Source organism: Marmota marmota, unplaced genomic scaffold (assembly GCF_001458135.2).
Source record: "Marmota marmota marmota unplaced genomic scaffold, marMar, whole genome shotgun sequence".
In the NCBI taxonomy this organism is placed as follows: domain Eukaryota; kingdom Metazoa; phylum Chordata; class Mammalia; order Rodentia; family Sciuridae; genus Marmota; species Marmota marmota.
The window spans coordinates 2,503,442-2,526,471 of NW_025999863.1; the positions used below are offsets into that span (position 1 = coordinate 2,503,442).

The 23,030-nt window shown below is 56.3% G+C and overlaps 1 protein-coding gene across 1 annotated transcript; it reads right to left on the bottom strand.

Moving 5' to 3' along the window:
• Positions 1-499: 499 nt before the first annotated feature.
• On the bottom strand, positions 500-22,163 carry Map2k2 (mitogen-activated protein kinase kinase 2). The gene is made up of 11 exons (XM_015503633.2): positions 22,104-22,163; positions 18,929-19,201; positions 14,706-14,852; positions 8,538-8,615; positions 7,339-7,390; positions 7,129-7,253; positions 6,401-6,614; positions 4,726-4,790; positions 3,600-3,661; positions 2,555-2,600; positions 500-807 (listed from the first exon to the last, which is right to left on the bottom strand). The coding sequence occupies exons 1-11, from the start codon at positions 22,161-22,163 to the stop codon at positions 697-699; spliced, it is 1,233 nt and encodes a 410-aa protein (XP_015359119.2). The 3' UTR covers positions 500-696.
• Between the last annotated feature and the right edge of the window lie 867 nt (positions 22,164-23,030).

Genomic DNA, 23,030 nt, shown 5'->3' on the forward strand with positions numbered 1-23,030 from the left:
GCAGCTGGTGGCCCTCGGGAGAGTGACGTGCCTGGGCACTGGCTTGTGATTCGCGGGGCAGGCACCGGTGACAGCCACCACATCTGTGGGGCCTGTTGCAAGTGCAGGGACACAGGCCTTATCTGCTGCATCTGCTGGGGTTTCAACCACACAGAGCGTGGAGACCAGCACTTCCTCTCTGCAGAGCTGTTTCAGCTCAGCCCCGGGGAGGGAGTGTGCTCCCTGGAGCCTGGAGAGGCCTCCATGGTGCGCTGGGCAGGAGGCAGGGCTGCCTCCTGTCCAGGCTGCATGACGAGGGGCAGAGCAGCCAGAGGGGGAGGCAAGGAAGTGGTCCGCTGCAGGCCCCTGGCCCCCGGCTTTCCAGGTGAGACGCTGAGGCGGGGCCTGGGCACTGGGGCTTCAGCCCTGGAGGGCAGCAGTGGCCCTGATCCTCGCCAGCCTCCAGGGGAGAGACCAACATGGAGAAGACCCGCGCAGCAAGGAGGCGCAGTGGGCACCGTTTGCTTTTCCTCTCCCTGTTTTGTTTTTAAACTAAGTAAGCAGGTTCCTAGACGGTGACAGGAGCAGTGTCCCTCCCAGGCCAGGCAGCAACCCAGGGGACATGAGGACACAAATGTTCCCGGGGCAGGAGGGGCCAGAGGGCGGGCACAGATGGGGCAGGCAGGCAGGCAGCCAGACACGGGAGCCGGGTGGCCGTCACACAGCGGTGCGCGTGGGCGTGCTGGGCTGGTTCAGCCGCAGGGTCCTGCACAGCCAGCCGGCGAAGTCCACCTCTTCAGCCTCTGAGCGCTTGATGAAGGCGTGGCCCTGCAAGGGAGAGGAGCTGAGGGCTGGGCACGGTGGCTGCCGACCCAGGGAGTGCCAAAGGCCACCCAGGACCACATACTTGGCTTCAGAGGGGACCCAAGTGCAGAGAGCGGAAGTAATGTGGAAATGACACAGAAGTGACGCCTGCAGCTGGGGCAGGGCGGGAACACCAGCCCCACAGCCTGCACTCCCTTCAGCATGCTGGACACAGGGGGAGGGGCTCTTCTCTGGGGTGGGTGTCTCTGGCCTCTACTGGGCAACCCCCGAGACAGGACCACCCCAGCCAAGGACATCTGATCAGGAATAGCCCCATCTGCCAAGGGAGCTCTCTGCAGGGTTCCCAACTCAAAGATGTCCAATAAGACAATCACTGGCCACAAAGCTCTGGAGCCCCAAAATGTGGCTCAGGGACGAGGGTGCACTGCTGAGGAGCTGTGGCAGGAGGGGCTTCAGGGTCACCAGAGGGTGTCATTTGGGATACATGCCCCTGATTGAGTCAAGAGCACAACTGGACTGGCACGTCCAGTTGGCTGGCACAGGAGCGGTGAGCAGGCTCCTACCCGTGCCTGGGCTGAGCCAGGGCCTCCCGTGTGCAGCAAGTGCTAACCACCAAGCCTTGCCCCAGAGCCCTGGGTGACTTTCAAGAAGGTGTTCAGACACCTGGTGCCCTGCTCCACCGCCCTGCACAGGTGTTGCTTCTGTCCTGCACTTAAGATCTGGGTGGGTGCAGGGCCCTCTAGAGAAGCAGCCGGAGACGACCCCTTCCCACTCAGGCCTTGTGTTCCTACCACAGCCAAGGGTCTCAAAATTCAGCTGTCCCCACAACCAACTGATGGGGGCCATCCTGGAGGAGGCACTGAAGTGGGCCTCCTGGGCAGCGGGCAGCCAGTTGGCACAAGGGCATCCAAGAGTCCTGAGGTGAAGCACTGCAGGCCCAGGAGGCCCGGCGTGGAAGCGGCAGGCTGTGCAGCCTGACCCATGGGGCCTACTGGCGCCACAGGCAAAGGGCACGGCTTGCATTTCCAAAATGCCCTGTATGGACATCTCCACCGTGGACTTGGGAGGCTGAGAATCAACGTCTGTGTCTCTAACACAAAGCTCTTTCTTGGGGCACATGAAGCAGCGGCTACCTAGGATGGACAGCAGCGCAGACCCGATGAGGCCTGCTGACTTGTGCTGGGGACATGCTGACCATAGGCGGCGGATGCGGCTGGGAGGGCTCGTGTCAGGCCGGCCTGCCCGCCCAGGAGAACATGCTGGCTGGGCCCGAGGTAGCTGTCTCCCTCTTCCCACCTGCTGGGGAGGCGAGCTCTAGCCAATAGCCGGGTGTAGCAAGAAGTGTGAGCTTCAAGGACACCTGCAGTCACCTCCAGGGTGCAGAAACCCTGGCCTGCTTGGGGGAGTCTGGCCAGGGCAGAGCATCTGAGCACATCAAGAGCACATCCCGAGCCTCAGGGGGACACCGCCCAGAGCGACAGAGCACCCAGGCGCTGAGTGGGACTCACTCAGGGTGTATGACAAAGGCAGTCACCTCGCCAGGCCACAGGAGCTGGGAGCTGCTCAGGACTAAGGGGTCGGCCCATAGCCACCCAGGGCCTGAAGCGGGCACTGCCCTGGAACCCTGGCGCCATCCTTCTGCTCTCCCAGCCCTGCAGCCCAGCCAGCTTGGACTCCTCCTGCTCGCTCACAGCAGGGCCCCACGTGCACCCTCTCCACACCCAGCCCAGGGTCTGAGGGCACCACTCACCATGAGCATCTTCAGATCTGCTCGTTCTGCTGGGTTCTTAATGAGGCTGGGGACAGGCACAAGACAGGGCAGTCAGTTGGTGGCTCGGGGGCCCAGTGTTTTGGACTGTGGTGAGGCTGCCTGTGTCACCCCAGCCCATGAGGAGACCTGTGTAGGAGCCTGGGACTCTGGTTCAGTGCTGCCCAGCCACCTGGCTCCTGCCCAGACAGACACGGGGCTCCATCACTGCCTCCGGTCTCCAGAGCAAGACACCCCCAGGAGAGAGTAGGACAAGGGCCTGAGGGGGAGGCAAGGGGAAAGGGGCGGGAGCCCCTCCTGCCTGGGCACAGCCTGGTAGCAGCCATAGATGTGTATCTTTCTACCACATCCCCAGCTCTGGTTATTATTGGAGACGGGGTTTGCTAAGTTACCGAGCTTGGCCTTGACTGGTCACCCTCTTCCCTCAACCTCCTCAGCCCCTACAGGTAGATCTCTAATAAAAACGCCAAGCTCGGAGGCCCAGGGTCAAAATGGAAGTTTTTCCTTTAAAAAAACAGAACAGCCTGAGGACAGCAGCTCAAAGCAGCTCGGGGCTGCAGGGTGGTTCTCAGACACAAAGGGCCACCAGGGCACATCTGATGGGTGACATCCACAGGAGGCTGCCTCCAGGGCACCAGGGTGCTGCATGAGGCCCCAGCACGGACACTGCTGGTTCCTTGATGGGCAGGAGAATCCAAGTAGGAGACCCCAGGAGAGACCTGCTGGGCAGGCACTCCTCCCTCCTGCCAGTGGACAGCAGGTGGCCGCTGTGGATAGACCAAGGGCCTAATCCAGGTTCATACACAATTTTGGGGGCAAGCGGGGAGGGCAGGTGGGAGCCACATCCCGGAAAGGGCCTCTGGCTCTCCTGGGGGTTTTAAGTTCCTGCCAAATCCTGCCACCGACTACTCAGGATTCTCGAGGGACAGGCTGGGCATCAGTGGGACCGAGAGCAGGCAGAGCTCGAGTGAGCTAACGTGGGTCAGGGCCCTCCTGCCCCGCTGTGCGCGGCCATGCCAGTCCTCACCATTTATGCACGAACTCCTGGAAGTGTGGGCTGAACACGCCACTGGGTAGCTTGGGAGGTGGCTGTGGGGAGATAGAGGGCAGGTCAGCACATGTGGCCTTGGGCCCCCCACCTGACCTCTCCTGGCCCTTGCTGCAAGCAGAGAACACCCTCCCCTCTTCCCACTGCACAACGCACTGACTGGGCACGACGGGGCAGAGCAGGGTAGGCTTATCATCCCGTGGACCATGCCATCCCTCCAGGATCCAAGCCTGGGCTGCTGCCTCCCTGGTCAGCACTGCACAGGCCAGCTGCTGCCCAGGTTTGTGCACAAGCACTGTGGGGAGTCTGAGGGTCTAGCCCTGAGAATGACCCCAGATAGGGGGGCACCTTGATGCTCAGGGTGTTTGACGTGCTCACAGCACCTGGGGATCCCTGCCAATGGCAGGGAAAGCCACGTCACCAGGAACACCCCATCGTGTCATTTCACCACCTAACCAAGGGACAAGCCTAATCCTGCAGCAGACTGGCCACTCTGTCATTTCCCTGGCTCTAGTGGACCCGAGGACCTGGTGAACAGGGTAGTTCCAGGGTCCAGGCTGTGTCCCTCCTGATTACCAGCCCTGAGGTCACCGGCTCGTCTGCACAGGACACAGCCACACTATCTGCTTTTGGGGCATCTGGGAGGAGCCATCAAGACCCAGAAAGAGCAGGAAGGGAAAAAAATGGCCCATTCCCCAGAGCCCTGCTGCAGAGTCAGCCCATCCCTCTGGAGCGGAGCGCCTCCCCAGACCAGGGTGGCAGGGAAGGGGATTAAAGCACTTGACTCCACGATGCTCAAACTAGGACTAGGACATGCTGGGGGACGGGGCCTGAGGCGGCCTGGCTCTGGGCCCAGCACGGGCAGACTGGGGCATCTCTGGATACAGGGAGGGGGTTGCAATGGGGATTCTGGGTTCGTCTTCATTAAGGAAACAAGACCCCCTGGGGAAGCGGATAACCTGTGCGGTCCGAGGGGAGAGGTGGCAGTGGCTTGCACACCAGACAACCGTCCACAAAAAGGAGCGCCCCAGGGCGGCCCCCTTTCTTGGGCAGCACATGGGCAGAGTCCCTAGGAGGAACCAGCACCGGAGGCCTCCTCACGCACCTCATTCACAATGTAGTCCAGCAGCTCGAAGATGGCCATGGCTGGCCGGCTGTCCATCCCGTGACCTACACAGTGGGGGACAGAAGTGGGTGAGACTGGCAGATGACTCTGCCCCTGTGCAGGTGAAGGTCTGGGGGCGCTGGGCACACTGGGCGCCATCATAGCCACTAGCTTATGGCAGCAGCAAAACTCTGGGGAGGTGGCAGTGGCCAGGGCCTGGCCTCTGGCTCCTGAGCTTGCTCCTTGGGAAGAGACTGCTCTCCTGAGCCCCCCATGAACTCAAACAAAAAAGCCACAACAAACACGAGTGCTTTGGAAGAGCCATGCTTGGCAGTGCCTTGGGAGGTGCCACAGCCACGGCCCTGCTCCTGAGCTGCAGGCTGGGTGGGGGAGGGGGCCCACAGTAAGGACAGCAGCATGACCTTGCACAGAGCCACTGGTGGTGACAGAGGCAGGCCCTAGATGCCACTTGGAACAGGAAGCTGGCAGGGGGTGGCTGACCCCTGTCCGAGACCCAGCTGGCCAGGTCTGGGCTCAGCAGCTGGACTTTCGCCTCCTGCCTGTTCTGAAATGGGCACAGAGGCCAGGGCATGGGCTGGGGGAGGTGCTGGCAGGCAGGTGGCTGCCATCTAGTGGGGCTGGGAGGGGCAGGGCCAGGCCTGAGGACAAAGACCTGGGAACTCTCCTCTAGAATGAGACCAAGACACCCATGTGGTCTGTCTGCAGCAGCACACGGAGTAGGAACGGGGCTTGTGGGTGATGCTGTCACCTCCCCACATGCCCAGCCACGGGGTGGCTAAACCCAGAGCAGCCCACCCTCAGAATGGAATATTATTGAGCCCTCAAAATGAGTATGGAGGTACCTGAGGACCTCGTGCTCATTGAGAACCAGACACAGAAGACACAGTGTGTGACCCAGTGACAGGACATGGATCTATGGGTGCAGGGGCTGGGGACGGGATGGGGGTTGCTCCTGGGGACAGGGCTTCCTGTTCAGGTGATGGAATGCCCTGGAACTAAAGGCGGCAGGACACTGAGGTGCTGAAGCCCTGAGCTGGGCACCTGCCCGAGGTGTGGCAGGGTGTGGAGGTCCTGCTTCAGCAGAGCGGCTGTGCTACCGCAGGCCCTCAGGGCTCACCCTGGACTTGGGAAAGACAGAACCCCAGGGGTCCAGAAACTGCTCTGGGGCTCTGCTACCTGTCCGGGACCCTCCCCTACACTCTCCCCCAGAGTGAGCGAAGCGTCCTCATGAAGGGTTTCCTGCATCCTCCAGGGCCCTGGTGGTCAAATCCAATAGTCCTAAGGATGTTCCGAGTCAAGGTCTTGGGTTTAGAGCTCCGGGATGGCCCGGCCCTAAGTAGTAGGTGCCCAGGGGCAATTCCTGCCACTCAAGTGCACAGTTGACGTTTCCCTGATAAAATGCTGGAGAACCCATCCAGCGACCTGGCCAGCTGCTAGCAACAGCTGCGACACCGCGGGCACACCAGGTCTGGGGCGCTTGCTGTTTCCAGCTCGTCCCCAGAAACCCAGCACCGTGAGAGGACTGCTGACTAGCTGGACGATCCAGGGGGACAGGTGGTGCTGAGGGAGCCAGAGAGCGGCAGCTGCCATCCCGGGCACAGCAGTGCCTGCATGGGTCACACTCCCCGCCAGGAGTCTCAGACTCAGGCCATACCGCTGATGGGGCGCCCAGGGGGTCTCGGCCGGGGTGAGGTGCTGTGGGGCTCTCCTTCTGCACCGTTGCCCACGGGCCTGCCGAAGATGGCCTCCAGCTCCTTGGCATCGGGTGGGGGAATGGGGTACCTCCCGATGGACAGCTCCACCAAGGACAGGCCCATGCTCCAGATGTCCGACTGCACCGAATAGTGTGTGCCTTGCAATCGCTCTGGCTGCCAGAGAGACGGGAGGGAGGAGTGTGCGGAGGGCCAGCACCTGCAGTCCAGGGACCGCTGCGGACCCAGCCCGCTTCCCCAGCTAGGGACCAGAGCAGTGGGAGGATGCAGAGCCACATCCCTCCAGGCCCACCATGTGTGCACGAGGCCTGGGGACTGAGGCCCCAGAAGCCCACAGCACTGGGAGCTTCTGGCAGAGGCTGATCACCCCCTCTGTGCAGGGCGAGACTGGCTTCTCAGATCCCAGGCCCCCTGCAGGTTCCGGGGCACCCAGGTATCTCTGAAGGCACCAAGAAAGTCTGATCTCAGTTCAGAAAGTAGCAAGTGCCCTGGGCTGGATGGTGCCGACACAGGCAGGACACAGGCAGGTCTCCAGGAGGAAGAGCTGCTTGGGAAAGGGAGGGCGACAGGACTCGGCCGCAGAGGAAAGCCAGACGTGGAAAACAGACTAGGGGGACCCGTGGGCTCCCTGTGGGTCTGGGTGGGACAGGGGAGGCCTGGAGGGACTTACAGACATGTAGGACCGCGTTCCCACGAAGGAGTTGGCCATGGAATCGATGAGCTGCCCGCTCACCCCGAAGTCGCACAGCTTGATCTCCCCTCTGGAGTTGACCAGGATGTTGGAGGGCTTCACATCTGAGGACAGGGCCAGCCAGGAGTGAGGGGCCATTGGGCACTGCGGTGGCCCGCCAGGCTCTGGGGACGGCACGAGCCTCCTTACCTCGGTGCATGATCTGATGCTTTTCTCGAAGGTATGCCAGGCCCCGGAGAACCTGCAAGGGCCATGGACTGGGTGAGCAGGACAGGGGCAGCAGGGGCTGCCCTGGCCCCAGCCACATCTAAGTAGCCAGTGTCTGGAATAGGCCAGGGGGACCCTGTCTAGGTGGTGTTGACCTTCTCAGGTTTAGAGCCAATAGAGGCCAACAGGGAGGCGGGCCTCCAGTGGTAGGTGGCGTGTGCCAACTGTCTGGTTCCCACACAGCCTGTGAGGGGCGCGTTGGTCCCCCCTCCACTTGAAAGAGGAGGGGCTGGCGCACAGAGGCAGAGGCAGCCTGGGTCCTAGCACCAGGCTCAGCCCCACCAGCCCCACGGCATCTCCCGGGTGCTCAGGCTCGGGGCGTGCTAAGGAACAGGTTAAGGTTCCAGCAGAACTGAACGGGTTAGGGGCGCACTGGGCTGTTTTGCCAAGGGGCGCCTGGATGGCAGATTCCTCAGGGGGAAGTGGTCGACGATGGTGCCGACAACGGCTGTTTCTGGAACACTGAGCGCCAGGCCCCAGCATCCCATCAGTCCTCCACCCGAGTGGGCAGGTGCACCTCCGGTCATTTCGAGGGCTCAGACGCAGGCTCCGGGAGCCACGTTCTGTGGAGTCACAGAGCGGCAGGATCTAAATCCCCAGGTTCTGCCAACTGTGGGGCTGGGGCTGGGGCCGGGACGCCTGCCCCATCCCTCAGCTGCCCAGAGCATTTTTGGACAGTGAGGGGAGAATAGGGTCAGAGGTTTATGTCTGCCCCAGGCTCCCCCTTCAACCACCCTGACCAACGCGACCTGAGACCCCAGCCAGTGGTGTCTGCCTGCCATAAGATGGAGGGAGGATGGTGGCCATTCTGCTCATAGTTGTTCAACTGAGACCTCGGCTAGGCCTGAGATGTAGGGGTAGGGACAAGGACAATGACAGAAAATCTTAAAAGCTAGAAAGGACCTGCCACCTTCACCCAGCGGATGGGGATCCAAGGACCCTCAGAAACTTGCTCAGAAGTCCCACAGCCAGTGGAGACAGAATTGGCAACTCTCTGCAGGGCCCCACAAGCACCCCCACGGCTTTGAGCAGCTCCTGGACCCTGGCCATGAGGAAGGGGCTGGCACAGGAAAGAGCGCCTCAGCTGGGAGGGATGCGCCGGGGTCCGTGGTGAGACTCACCGCAATGCTGACCTTCCCCAAGATCTCCTCGGGGATCCTCTTGGCCTCCTTCAACACCTGGTCCAGGGAGCCCCCGTCCTGCGTGAGAAACAGCTCTCAAGAGCCAGCCGGGCAGTGAGGGCTCCTTCTACTGCAGGAAGGCACCAGGCCAAGGCCAAGCACAGCCGTCCAGCGAAGGGCAGGGACTCCTTCAGCTGTGGCTTAGAGGCTGCAGGGCCACATCTACAGTAGGAAGTGAGGAGGAATATCCCAGGGCACTGGTGTGTGCCCCACGCCGCTTTCCAGTGTCCCACAGGGCCTGTTGCTGAGATGCCGCTTTCCTGAGGTCACCATGGTAGGCGCTCTACTCTAGTTTCCACCAAAACCCTGACTGGGGACAGAGACAGACCCTAGGAGCTCACAAGGCTGTCTGTGCAGTCTGGGCGGTCGTTGGGAGTGGCACTTGAGCAGCCACCACATTGGCACATGCAAGCCACAAACCATCTTCTCGGGCCCCTGTCCTAGCCAGCACGCCAGGTGTGGTGTCACAGGCAGGAAAAAGGAGGAAGGGCAGGCTGGCTGGGGGTCCACAGCCCCACCCTGGCATTCCTATAGAAACCCAAGTGCTTCCGTTGCCAGCACCTGTTCAGGCTGGCCTCCCTCTAGGGCAAGGTGAGGAAGGGCAGCTAATGCCTGTGGACCCTGGCCAGCAGGAGAGGTACTCGGAAGGCCAGCTAGGGGATAGGGACATCTGAACTCTTCCTCTATTCTCCCATCACCCATTCGTCATTGTGCCAGGCACCCTGCAAAAGACCTGCAGATACCAACATTTTGGTTAGTCTCCCACTGTGTCTGGGTCTGGCCCCAAGTCCAACGGACAGACGAGGAAACAGAGATTATGTGTCCTTCACAAGGTGCCCAGGAACAAAACCGGAGATCCAGGAGCTGCCCCAGGTGCCTGGGGAGGGAGAGGAGTCTGGGCCACGCTACCAGGCCAGCCCTGGGCACCAGGTGGTGACACTGCCAATGCTTACTGCGGGCCAGAACCCTGCCAGGAGTCTACTCTGGGTTGGACACAGAGGAAACTGAAACAGGAAGTCTGGGGGCAGAGTTCTTGCCAACCTGTTTTGCAGGACCCCAAAGATGGCTTGGTCGCTAGGACATGCTTCCCTTCATTTGAGGGCAAGAGGAGAAGCAGCAGCCTCAGGGGTGCTCGGGCCCCCGCTCTGCCTCACTGTGCTGTAGAACACTACAAAACCCTATGTGCTCTGAAGCTTCCAGGACCCATAGGTGACTATCGAGGAGCTCTGGGCAAAGGTGCCGGTCATGTGGGTAGAAGGACAGGTGTGGCCCCCGCCTTGAGCGCCAGTGAGCCAGGTGCGCCAGTGAGCAGGACGACCAGGTAAGTGGCGCAGGAGGGAGTATACATGTTCTTCTTGCCCCATTCCCGCCTCCCGCCTTTGGTCCTGAGGATTTAGAGCCACCACTGAGCTGCATCCCCAGCCCTTTTTTAAAATCTTATTTTGAGACAAGGTCTCATTTAACTTGCTAAAGCTGGCCTCAAACTTGTGACCCTCTTGCCTCAGCCTCTGGGAGCAGCTGGGGCCATGGACATGACCACTGTGCCTTGCTCTTGTTTGTATCAACTGACTTTAAGAAAACTAGAAAAGCAAAAACAGATAATAAAGCTGGGGCTGTGGCTCGGTGGCAGAGCGCTTCCCTAGCACGTATAATGCACTGGGCTGGATCCCAGCACCACATGAAAATGAAAAAATAAAATAAAGGTATTGCGTCCATCTACAACTTAAAAAAAAAAATCCCTAGTAACAGCTCTTTTCATTTTAAAAATTTTAAAACAGGGTCTCACAAGGTGCTGAGCCTGGCTGTGAACCTGCCATTCTCCTGCCTCAGCTCCTGAGCAGCTGGGATGACAGGTGTGGCCAGTGCCACCTCTTTTCATTCCAACTCCTCAGAGCTGCAATAAATATGTGCAGGACGAAGAAACGGAGAGCGTTTGCTGGGAGGAGCCGGGGGCCCAGTGGGGTCCAACACCAGGCCAGGAATCTCCCCAGTGCACACAAAACCCCTCCATCCGCAGGGCAGAGAGGGGTGGTGGCTGCCTGCACATTTCCCACTGAGGACTTTGGGGCCAATCAAATTGTAGTGGGTGTCCTGGGCACTGCAGGTGCTAAGCAGCACTCCATGCCAGGAGAATCCCGGTCACAACCAAAAGGTCCCTAGACATGGTCCACAGCCGGGGGCGGGGGCGGGGTGCAGGGGAAAAGGCAGGATCAGCGCCAGGGAGCCCCAGCCTGCAGCTGGGGAGTGCACAGCCTGCCAGCATAAGTGGCCTGCCTGAGACACGGAACAGGATGTGGTGGGGAAAACACGGCGCCCAGGTCTCTGTGACACTGATCTCACTCTGCATGACTAGACACTTTTTTTGCATGTGTGTTTTAAATGTTCCTGAAAATGTGTTGTTATTGAGCAAGTAATACATGAATACATTTTCTTATTAGAAAATTCAGATGTAATGCTAGGTGTGGTGCTGCATGTCTGTAATCTCGGATTTGAGAGGCCAAGGTAACAGGATCACAGGCTCAAGGCCAGCCTTGGCAACTTAGTGAGACTCTATCTCAAAATAAGACTTTTTAAAAAAGGGCTGGAATGAAACTTAGTGGTGGAGCACCCCGGGTTAGTCCCAAGTACAACAACAACAACAAAAAGGCAGGCAGTGATCACCCTCTGAGCCCCAGCAGTTCCACCTTCTGGCCCCAAAGTGTGACATACTCTTCTGGATCTTTCTTTTCTTTTTCTTTTTTAATTTATTTTTTAGTTGGACATAATAGTTTTGTTTTATTTATTTTTATGTGGTGCGGAGAATCGAACCCAGGACCTCGAACATGCTAGGCAAGCACTCTACGCTGAGCCCAGCCCCAGCCCTCTTCTGGATCTTTCCATGCATTCACGCACATACCAACACGTAATGGGAAATGGAGTTGAAACAAATAGGCTCCCTCTGGCGTGTCCTTACAGCCCCACACACGTGGACTGCACTCGTGCGGCTTCATTCCCCACCACGGAGCTGCTCGGTGCCTCGGGTTCCAGGGCTGTAGGCTCCTCACTGCTGCGCCTGGGACGCCTGGTCACAGAGTTGACCAGACCCCAAGAATGCTGAGGTACCTCTGTGTGGTCAGCACACTGCAGCCGCCCTCTCTGGCCCCTGGCCCCACTGCTCGCTGGGTTCTGTCCTGAGCTTTTCAATAGGTTCAGGCTGCAGAGAAGCAGCCAGCCCCGCTGATCCCGAGTCCCAGGACCAACAGGAGCGGCGGGTGAGCTGGGCCATGTGCACCAAAGCTGTGCGGCTCACAGCTCGCCACGGTGTGGAGCTGGGGTGTCTCCTGAAGGCCCAGGGTTAGGGCTCCATCCCCAGCTTGGCACTGTTGGGAGGTGCTGGAGCTTTACAAGGTGGATCTGCTGGGAGGTTAGGCCACTGGGACTCAGTCCCTCCTCTTTCCGTCTCTTGCTTCTCGGCCAGTGGTCTTCCCTGCCAGGCACTCCCACCATGGCCTGCTATCACCACAGGCCCAAAGCAATAGCAAGCCAGAGTAAGCCTCTTGTCTCCAGCCCGAGTTCCACAACAGAAAGCTCATATGGCGACAGTGGTCATCCTTACAGTTACTAATGTGTATATCAGCACATTAATCATTAGTTAGATAAAACACATCATGGTCACAATGACATGACCCACACAACTAGGAGTCTTTTCTTGAAAGCCAGACTCTACCAGACTGCAAACAAGCCATCTGCACATCAGTTTGTTGGGAGAGAGGCTGAGACCTCCCTTTAGATCAGGGACACTCCAACAACCCAGGGACGCTACTGTGGCCTGGGTGTGGTGTGGTCCTCCAAGCCCTGTGTGGAAACTCAGCCCCCCCGCCCCGTACCAGCACTATCTGAGCCCTTTCAGAGGTCACAGGCTCCACCTTCATGAGGAGAGATGGATGCTTCTCTGGGTATGTGGCAGGAGTAGACTCCCCTGGGGGTGGGTGGCTTCTAGGACAGCGGCTATTAGAAAGCAAGCAGCCCTTTGTGCCTCCTAGCACACCTGCTCGGCTTCACCTCCCCCAGTTATGACTGTGCATGTGCAGACGCTGGCTGTGCTCTCAGACTTCCCCACCTTTAGAACTATGACCCAATAAACCTCTTTCCTGTATAAACCACCCGCCATGGCATTTTGTTACAGCAACTGAAAACACACTAAGCCAGGTACTAACCAGGCAGACTGTCATGCAACTGTATAGACTAAGAAATGAAGACGTGCTGCCGTCTGCTCAGTGCTCACGCAGCACTGGGTGCTATCCAGGGCGAGCTTGTTAATGCTCACCCCTGACTGCCCACAGAGAGCTGCCAGTCTTGTCCAAAGTTTTGCGTGAGAGTAGAGTGCATGTCCCAGACCAGTGTGCTCAGCCACAGCAGCCCCAGGACCCCCCCAGAGGCTCACTCCCACTTCAAATCTACACTCTAGGCTGTGGTCGTGGCTCAGTGGTAGAGCGCTCGCCTAGTATGTACAAGGGTTCCATCCTCGGCACCATATAAAAATGAATAAAATAAAAGTATAAAAAAAGATCTATACTCTAGTGACTCGGGAAGCTGAGGCAAGAGGATCGTGAGTTCAAAGCCAGCCTCATCAACTAAGCAAGGCCCTAAGGAACTGAGACCCTGACTTTAAATAAAATACAAAAAAGGGCCAGGGATGTGTCTCAGTTGTTAAGGGTCCCTGGATTCAATCCCTGGTACCAAAATCCACATCCTTTGCCCTGCCTCTTTCTGGTGCCAGGGATTGAACCCAGGGGTGCTCTACCACTGAGATATAGTCCCAGCCCTTTAAATTTTCTTTTTAAGGTAGGGGTCTCCAGAAGTTGCTAAGGGTCTTGTAAAATTGCCGAGAGTGGCCTTGAACTTGAAATCCTCAGCCTCCAAGTCTCTGGATTACAGGCGTGTGCACTGTGCCCTGCCTTTTGTCTGAGGTGTGGGTGTGTCGGCCACCCCAGGCTGCCGCGCATGTGCTGAACACTCCATCTCCTACTCCAGCGAGTCTGCCTGCCGTGGAAGCAAAGGGCAGGTCCTCAAAGCAGAGGAGGGTTCGTGGCTCCCTCCTGAGCAAGGGCTGCCTGGTGCCTGGCTACAGTGCTGGCCGCACTGGGACCACCCATCAGAGTGGGGGATAGGAGATGAAGCACCTTCCTTCCCAGAGGGTAAGCAGGGAGCCTCTGGAACCACACCCCAGCTAGGGAAGAAGGGGAGGAGGCAGGTCCCGCCCAGGGGGCGCTTTCTCCTCCCTCTGCCCTCTGGCCTTCCTGCACCTGGGCTTTGCAAGACAGACTCGCTCCTCCCAGGTGGGGAAGGGGCTCCCACATGAGTGGATTTGCTTGGACCCCACAGCTGAGTGGGACTCTTGCTCAAATTCATTTCCTGCCTCAGTTACAAAACTGTTGCAGGGGATGGTGTGCTTGCAAGGCTCAGCCAAGGGACATCAGACAACCAGTGCACCCTAGTTCTGCACGGGGAGCCCTGCGGCAGGCAGTGTCTGGCACCTGCAGCCAGGATGGGGGCCACTCCCCAAGCTCTGCAGCTCTCACCACTTCTGCTTTTGTCACCCTTGATCCCACCCATTTCTGAGTTTCCAAACCACAGTATTCCAACAAGGGGCCACACTGAGCCCAACCGTGGTGGTTCAGGTGCCTGGGCCCCGCAGGACTGGGACCCCGGCTCTGGCTGGGTTGTGGGCAGGAGCACCCTTTCCAGCAGCAGCTCGGTTCTCCATGCTCCCGAGCCCAGCAACTGCACTGTGGATCTCGCCCCGTGGTGCTCACTGGCACGCCACACACAGCTGTACTCTAGATGGGGCAGCTCACAGGAGCAACTTGTGTGTCCCCCACAGGACCAGACAAGGACTACCCAGGTCCAGCACACTGGAAACACGGTGCCCCAGGCAGAGACAGGGGATTCTCTCTAGGCTGACCAGGGAGGACTTCCCCACCCTCCATGGAAACAGAGCTGAGAAGAGGCCCCGGTGACACCCAAGGAACCCTCTGAAGCTGCTGAGCTGCTGCCTCTGAGGACAGGGGCTCTGAGGCCCCGGCAGGGAGACACCTTCCTCCCTGTGGTTCCTGGCCGGGTGCTCACCATGTGCTCCATGCAGATACTGATCTCCCCGTCGCTGTAGAAGGCGCCGTAGAAGCCCACGATGTACGGGGAGTTGCACTCGTGCAGGACCTGAAGCTCGCGGATGATCTGGTTCCGGATGGCTGGCTTGATCTCCAGGTGGATCAGCTGCAAAGAGTTGACAGCGGGTTACCTAGGGGTGTCCAGAAATGCGGGGGGCGGGGGACTGGTCCCTTGGCCCTGGAATGCACCACAGCATTCAGAACCAACCGAGGACCCTGCAACCCCACTCTGAGGAGTCTTCCCAAGAGGAGAATCGATTGCCCACACACAGCTGTGACCAGAATGTGCACCGCAGTCTTCACGGCAGCCAGAGGGGGAACTGCCCCCGTGTCCACTGAAACAAAGCACGCTTCCTCCACGCTCTGGAGTGTCACTTGGCCATGAGCAGGAGTGAGATGACACAGCTGCAGTACAGATGGACCTCTAGGACTCATGCTCACTAAGAACCAGACACACAGGGCCAGAGTGGGTGACCCAGTGACAGGACAGGTCTAGGATAGGCAAGTCTAGAAACAGGATGTGAACTAATGGGGGCAAGGCCAGGGCGTGTTGGCTTAACCGTACAGGATTTCTTTGTGGGGTTGTGAGAATGTTCTTGAATTAAATGCAATGAGAGCTAAACAACTCTGTGAGTATGCTGTGTTCCAGCCAACTGTATGCTTTAAATGGGTGAGTTGTATGGTGCCTGAATTACTTCACAACCAAGCTGTTTTTACAATGAACATGCAGAAAAACAACTATGGATTTCCTGGAGAGACGGTTAATCCTGGGGAGGAGGGTTTATATGGGTACGGGGCTGGGAGGGGAGGCGTGATTGCTCATGGGAACAGGTACCTTTTTAAAGCAATAAAGACATTCTCAAATTGACTGTAGTCATAAATGTGCAATACTGAATGTATTAAAAAAGAAGTCATTAAATTATATATATATATTTTTTTAAAAAGGTGCCACTATACAGTCTGTGAATTACCCCTCCATCAAGCTGTTAAAAAAAAGGACTTGACAGACCAAACACTTTCCACTTGGGGAAAGTAGGAGCTGTTAAAAGAAGCCCCCCTCAACCATCCTGGGCCCCTGGGACTCCGACTCAGCAACAAGTCCAAGAGGGGTTGGTCACTGCACTTGTCCCCTCAGACAGGGGTGGGCACATTTTGAGTCCCTTCTTCTTTCAGGCTGGGACATGACACCGAGGCCTGGGGAGTCTACCATTCCCTCCGCTGAAGCGGAAACTATCGACAATATTTCCAAAGGCAGGAAGATTGCAAGAGATGCAGAAAACAACGTAAGATGCCAGGAGCACCCCAACTACCTACCCCCAGGGAGCTGTCACCCACAGCCCAGGCAGGAGCTGCAATCAGAGTCAGCATCCTGGCCACTCAGAACCTCAGACCTCAGAACTTCAGACGAGTCGGAGATGAGTCCTCTCATCTGCTAAGGCGAGACCAGGTGTGCACGTCTGAGAACAGCCGCTATCAGCTCAGCACACACTCGTGGAGTCGCTGTGGACGCCAGCAATCAGAAGAAAGACCAAGAGGCCCCTGCTCGGGGGAGCATGAGATGCCAGGCTGGAAATGCAGTCAGGAGGCCTGGCGCGCGGTCAATACGCTCAGGGAATGGCAGCAAGGTGACACTGGGCTGGGGCCCAAAGGAAATTGAGTTTAGGAGCCACCAAAAGGAAGAGCTGGGGAACAGCTGCCTGTGGGAGGGACCCAGGGAGGAAGAAGCACAAGGTGCTGGGTCCAGGGGCAGAGAGAGGCCGACAGTGTCCCCAACCCAGGGAGTGTATAGGGCATGCTCCCTGTGACCTTGAGGACCAGAGCTATGACCCAGGTCCTTCCCCAAAGCTAATGCCCACGCTGCCCCTCTGCTGCTTCTTTTCCGCGTGACCTGCCTGCAGAGAGCAGCTGTGGCTTTGGGTCTCGGGATGCAGCATTTTCACCCTGCCCTTCACAGGAGGCCACTGGATTACCCCAGAATTCAAGGACGCTCGTTACTCTGGAAGGATGCGGAGTGAGCAGATGACCAGTGTCTGCTCACACTTATGAGGGTGACAAACAAGCATGATTGTAAAAACCCAGAGGGTGGCTTTACTGGGCCTTCCAGATTGGGCCTGGCTGCTTGTCTGGCATATTGCACTGACTGAGAATCAAACAGACCAGGGGACACTGGCTGCAGAGTGGGCTCGCCAGCCCCAAGGCTGCCCTGCACCTTTGGGGGTCTGCACTGGGAGACCTGTTGGGGCGCTGGCTCCCGTTCAATCTGTGCCCTTCAGCTGCAGTGCCGCACGTAGATGGGAAGGTCCTGGGCTCCCATTTACTACCTGGCACGAGAGGGACACACAGAAGAGTCCTTGACTGGTCTGAGAGCCCTTGCTCCCTTGTACTTGTACTCGGACAAGCACACTGTCCTCACATTAGTGCTGTGGGGAAGGTAGGCCCCAGATTGCCAAGGCTGCTCTGATTTTTTTTTTAATATTTATTTCTTTGTTGTAGTTGGACACAACACCTTTATTCTTTCTATCTATCTATCTTTTTATTTATTTTTATGTGATGCTGAGGATCAAACCCAGGGCCTCACACATACTAGGTGAGCGCTCTACTGCTGAGCCATAACCCCAGGCCCTGCTCTGATATTGAAAAGTCTGCCAGCAGAAAGGAAACAGAAATAGCAAATCCTCAGCTGTGGATTTCAGGGGTGCAGGGAGGTGCTTTAGAAGCAAGAAGAAAGAGCCGGGTGTGGTGGCACACACCTATAATTCCAGCAACTTAGGAGGCTGAGGCAGAAGAATTGTAAGTTCAAGGTCAGCCCCAGCAACTTAGTGAGGCCCTGAGCAACTTAGTAAGACCTGTCTCAACATAAAAAGTAAAAGGGCTGTGAGATGTGGCTCAGTGGTAAAGTGTGCCCCTGGGTTCAATTCCCAATTCAATTAATAAATAACCAATTAAAAACTATATATGTGAAGAAAGAACGAGCCTCAGAGCTAAATTCCCACAGAGACCAGGAAAGGCACAGGGATGCGGAGGCCCACACTCAGGAAGGGGCAGTGACTGTAGGATGACAGGCTTCCAGAAGAGCAGGCTCTCCCCATGGGAACACACACGCTGGAGAAGCAGAAGTCTGTCCACACAGAGTCCCTAGTTAGGAGCTCCTATCTCCAAGTGGTCATGCCTTGGTCTGAACTCCTTTCACCTCCCGGGGACTCCAGAGAGGCTGTGTTGCAGCACCAGAGCCAGGATGAGCAGGTGGGCAGGTACTGTCACACCAGGGTGGACAGAATCCCACAAGAGGGGGCAATGCTCAACTTTATGTGTCCCCTGGCCTGGGAACCCAGATTTTGGTCAAACACCAGTCTTGACATGACTGGGAAGGTCTTTTTCAGATGTGGGGAGCAGATAAACTTGTAGGTTCTTAGGTAAACCAGGTGACCCTCTGAGATGGTGGGCCACATTCAATCAGCTGAAGGTCTCAGGAGGGAACACTGAGGTGCCCTCCCTGGTAAGAGGGAAGTCGGCCTCAGCCAGCCTTCACACTCCCGCTGGAACCTCTGCTCTCCCCTGGCCTCCAGGGTGCTGGTCTGCTTTGCACATCTCAGACTAAAATGCCCACAACCATGAAAAACAAGTCCTTAAAACAAAACCCCTCTCAGGCTAGGGTGTGGCCCAGCAGTGGAGTGGAGCGCTTATCTAGCATGTGCAAGGCCCTGGGTCCCCTCCCTTGCATCTCAAAAATAAAGTAAATTTCTACATATACACATGTGCATGCACACTCTGTTAATTCTGTTTCTTTGAAACCTCTGACCAATACACTAATATTCCCGAAAACTCTGCTTACCACACTTCTGGACCCAGCCGTGCACAAACCAGAAAGCTTCCAGGAAACTGATTTCTTTCTCTTATTTTTTGGCACTGGGGCTGGAACCCAGGCTCTGGCACATGCTAGACAAATGCTCTACCACTGAGCCACTCCCCTAACCCCAGGACCTGAACTTAAACCTCCCTGAAGGCAAAGGTCAGCCAACCTGGGAGGGTCCCAGGCAGCAGAAGCATTGCTGAATTCCAACTACAAGTGGGCTTCCTTGCACTCAGGGTCCCTGGAGGGGGCAGCTGGACAGCAAAGGTCCCACTGCCTCTCCAACCTCTCTCATTTCCTGGGGTTCTATTCCCACTCTGCTACCTGCTCACCTTTCTGGCCATGATGAGGCCCGATGGCCTGTGCTGGACCTTGGTGACCACCCCGCCATTGCCAGCTCCCAGCTCTGAGATCCTTTCAAAGTCGTCGTCCTTGAGCTCACCAACCTTGGCCTTCTGCGTCAGGAAGGCCTCTAACCGCTTCTTTTGCTGCTCGTCCAGCTCCAGCTCCTCCAGCTTCTTCTGCAGGTCCACCAGGTTTGCCCTGTGCAGTTCAAGGGCACAGATCAGCAGGGGGCATGTTGAAAGGTGGCAAGATGACTCCACCTAGCCATGATCACAAGCAGCCATGTGCCAGGCCAGAGGAAATCAAAGGGACAAGGGCCTAATGCCAGATCTCAGGGATCACCATCTAGCAGCAATGAGACATGTGTGCACCCCCACCACAAGTGCATGATTGGAACTGAAGGCCAGACCCCTACTTGCAAATTTCAGGAAAACTTGGGGACAAGCTGCAGCTCAAGGGACTCAGGAGGTCTCTAGACCACAACAGAAAATGAAGGAACTGGGGGTCAGGACACCGATCTTTGCCAGGAACAAAGGACTAGCACCAAGGGGTGGAAGGTAGAGGCTGCATCTTTATTTTGAGACAGCCTCACTAAGGTGCCCAGGCTGACCTTGAACTGATCACCTCCCAGTCTCCTGATGGGATGACAGGTATGAATCACTGTACCCAGCCCCTGTATTATTTTAATTTTCAAGAATTAAAGACCAGCACTTGAGGAGAAGGGGGACGGGTGCAGACAAGCCCAGGGCATGCTGTGCAACCAGCACCCCCTCTGTTACTGCAGACCTCATGTGTCACATGGACACTTGTGGCCCTAAACTCAGTGCTACTGCACCAACTGTCTACTGTACTTTACTGGGCACAAGCAATTTTCAAAGGAAATTTTGACGAGCTATTTTTAAGAACACCTTGACTTTCAACCTGATCCTGGAGTAAAACACAGCTTCCTGTAACAGGTAGATACTTTAGTTCAATGATAATAAGACCCCAACACTGTCCAACAGAGCAGGAGGAAGTCGCGTACGCAATTTAAAAATTTCCTAGGGCAGAGAATATGGCTCAGTGGTAGAGTGCTGGCCTAGTATGTGCACAGCTCTGGGTTCCATCCCCAGCACTGCAAAAAAAAGAAAATAAAAATGTTTAGGATATGTGTTTTAAATGGGAAACAGGTGAAACTGCTTTTAGTACGATATTTAACCCACCAAAAGCATCATTTTCAATGTGTAATCAACATATGAACATTACTGAGTATTTACTTCTTTTGCATTAAGTTTGAAATCTAGAAGGTGCACATCACACTTACAGCTCTCCTGGACAACTTGGATGTGTCACTGCCAGGGCTGGCTGCAGCCAGGGGGAACTGGATCAGACGGGGCAGCTCTAAGTGAAGGTCTCTACAGGAGACTGGCCATATCCAGCAGTGCACAGCCACCCACTCAAGAATGTGTTAAGTCAAGGTCCACAGCCATTGAGGGGGTTTAAGCAGCAGACAAGGGGAGACTGGATGCTCTACCAGGAACCTTCTATCCTGAAGTCCCAAATTATTTACCTATAACTTTTTATTTATTTTTTTAAATTTTTTTTGTAGTTATAGATGGAAAGTATGCCTTTATTTTATTTATTTTTATGTGGTGCTGAGGATCGAACCCAGTGCCTCACATATGCTAGGCAAGTGCTCTGCCACTGAGCTATAGCCCCAGCCCCTACCTATAACTTTTTAAAAAATACTTTTGTAGTAGTAGATATTGCACCAAGAGCGCTCTACTCAGCCATTTTTCGATTTTATTTCATATAAGATCTTGATAAAATGCTGTGGCTGGCCTCAAACTTACAATCCTCCTGCCTCAGCCTCCTAAGGCACTAGAATTATAGGCATGGGCCACCGTGCCCGGTTTCTGTCTCTAAGAAGCATGAGCCAAGGACACACAGATCAGAATACAGGTGACCTGCTGGCTTGGTGATGATGCCTGAGCTGGTACTGCAAAGGCCTACAGGAAGGCAGGGCAGGCACTCTTCCTAGGGCCATAGATACTTCACTTTATTCTCATCAAAACCAGGTAGGTGGGCTAGGTGCGGTGGCACACACCTATAATCCCAATGACTTGGGAGGCTGAGGCAGGAGGATGACAATCTTGAGGCCAGCCTAGGCAACTTAGCGAGACCCTGTCTCAAAATTAAAAAGTAAAAAGGCTGGGGATATAGATAAACCACCACTTGGTTGGTTCAATCCCCAGTACCACTAAAAACAAAAGAATCAGGAGCCAGATGCAGTGGAGCACGCCTGTAACCCCAGCAGCTTAAGAGGCTGAGGCAGGAGGACTGCTAGTTCAAAGTCAGCCTCAGCAATGGCAAGGTGCAAAGCAACTCAGTGTGATCCTGTCTCAAAATAAAATACAAAATAGGGCTAGGGATGTGGCTTAGTGGTTGAGTGCCCCTGAGTCCAATCCGCAGTAGCTGCCCCCCCACCCAGAAAAAGAAGAATCAGGAGGAAGGGCTCATGGAGTGCCAGGCCGGAGGAACAGACTCCAGTGGGTAAATACATAAGGTCACAACATCATGCAAGAAGCCCCAAAGCCTGAACCAGGAGCCTAAGCACAAACTTATTGGGCACCTGTTGAACAATGACCTGAAGACGAAACGGCAAGATACTGACTCATTGCAGAGAGAGAGCAAGGAGAGAACACCAACCAATGAGCATGCTTACTGGCTGTGGCTGAAGAGGCAGCTCTGGGCCAGACTTCTGAAGGCCTGGGACATCTATGATGCACCCTGAAGCCACTCAGTAGTCTACCTTAAATGTAATGGGAACTCAATTGGGGTATGTGTATATGTAAGTGCAAGACGTGTCTGGAACCCGAGGCCGGCGTCCTCCACTGGGGAATCAATCCTTCAAAGGATGAACTCCAGAAAACGTGAAAGAAAATACGCAGGAAGGGAAGGATAAGGGGTGGATTTTTAAATGTCCTCATGCCTGGCTGTGACGGTGTTAGCTAACACACATGTGCATGGAATCCCCACCCTTGTCCAGGCTGAGTGGCAAGACCAGGAAACACAACATACACTCATCCCCTCTGTCCTCATGGGGACACCCTGCCCATCGTAGAGAACAGGAATGAAGAGGTCACTGTGGCACGACCTTCCAAGTGTGTGTCCCCAACACACCAAGCCCGTCTCCTCCTCACAGGACACGATTTTGCTGTAGAGTAGATGAAGTACCCCCATCATCCCTGAAGGCATCCCTGCCATCCCCTTCTCTGGCTTCTCTGCAGCCCTGAAAACCTGTCACCCTCCAGGGCCTAAGGCCTTCTTACCTCCCCACCCGGCCTCCAGAGGCTGTCCTAATCTGTTTGCTTCAGAACCTGCTTTCTAGGGTCTCATCCCTGCCTCTGAATGCCCCCCATTCTTGGCTCCCCAGCCTCTTTCCTTCCTGGGGGCATCCTAAGCACTCTCCCCAGCTTCAGGGGCCTCCCCCACCCCAACTAGCAGGACCTTTTCATTATGTTCTTGGTCTCAGGAGCCCTTCCCCACTCCCTGAGACCCCCCACATCCAGACTTCTGAGGGACCATCTTTTACTATGACTTCACCCCTTGGGTCGTCCCACTACCTTTCCCCACAGGGACCTCAGGACCCCTTACCTGGTCCTGTCACTCGGGCAACCCCATCACCTTGATGGTCCTCGAGAAACCTCTCAGCCCAGTTCACTGCTACCCCCTTCTGTTCTCAGGGAATGCTTTCATCCTCATTTTATTATCCAGGGACCACCTAGATAATAGGTGGTCCTCTATTTTGGTACTCAGGGGTCTCTCACCCTGTCTCTTCCCCTAAGGGCCACCCCTTGCCATAGCTCAGGAATTCATCAGGGACCCCCACCCCATCCCCTCCTCCCAGGAACCCCAACTCCTGCTCTCTTCACAGGAATCCCACACAGCACTCTCCTCTGGGACCCCCTCCCTGGCCTCTCCAGCAGAGGACCCCCCCATCTCTCCTCCCTGAGACCCCCTCCCTGCCTCTCCTCCAGCAGACCCCCTCTCTGGCCTGTCCAGCAGGGGACCCCCTCCCTGCAAACCCCACCACCACACCTCTTCCCG

What these genes read in the sequence shown, in the direction of transcription:
- Map2k2 (XM_015503633.2), bottom strand. Translation starts at nt 22,163, where the DNA reads ATGGGGGTACTTCATCTACTCTACAGCAAAATCGTGTCCTGTGAGGAG. An exon ending in GAACGCGGTCCTACATGTCT is followed by an intron (nt 6,615 to 7,128) that starts GTAAGTCCCTCC and finishes TCTCTCTGGCAG; the next exon opens with CCAGAGCGATTGCAAGGCAC. An exon ending in CAGATCTGAAGATGCTCATG is followed by an intron (nt 808 to 2,554) that starts GTGAGTGGTGCC and finishes TCTCCCTTGCAG; the next exon opens with GGCCACGCCTTCATCAAGCG.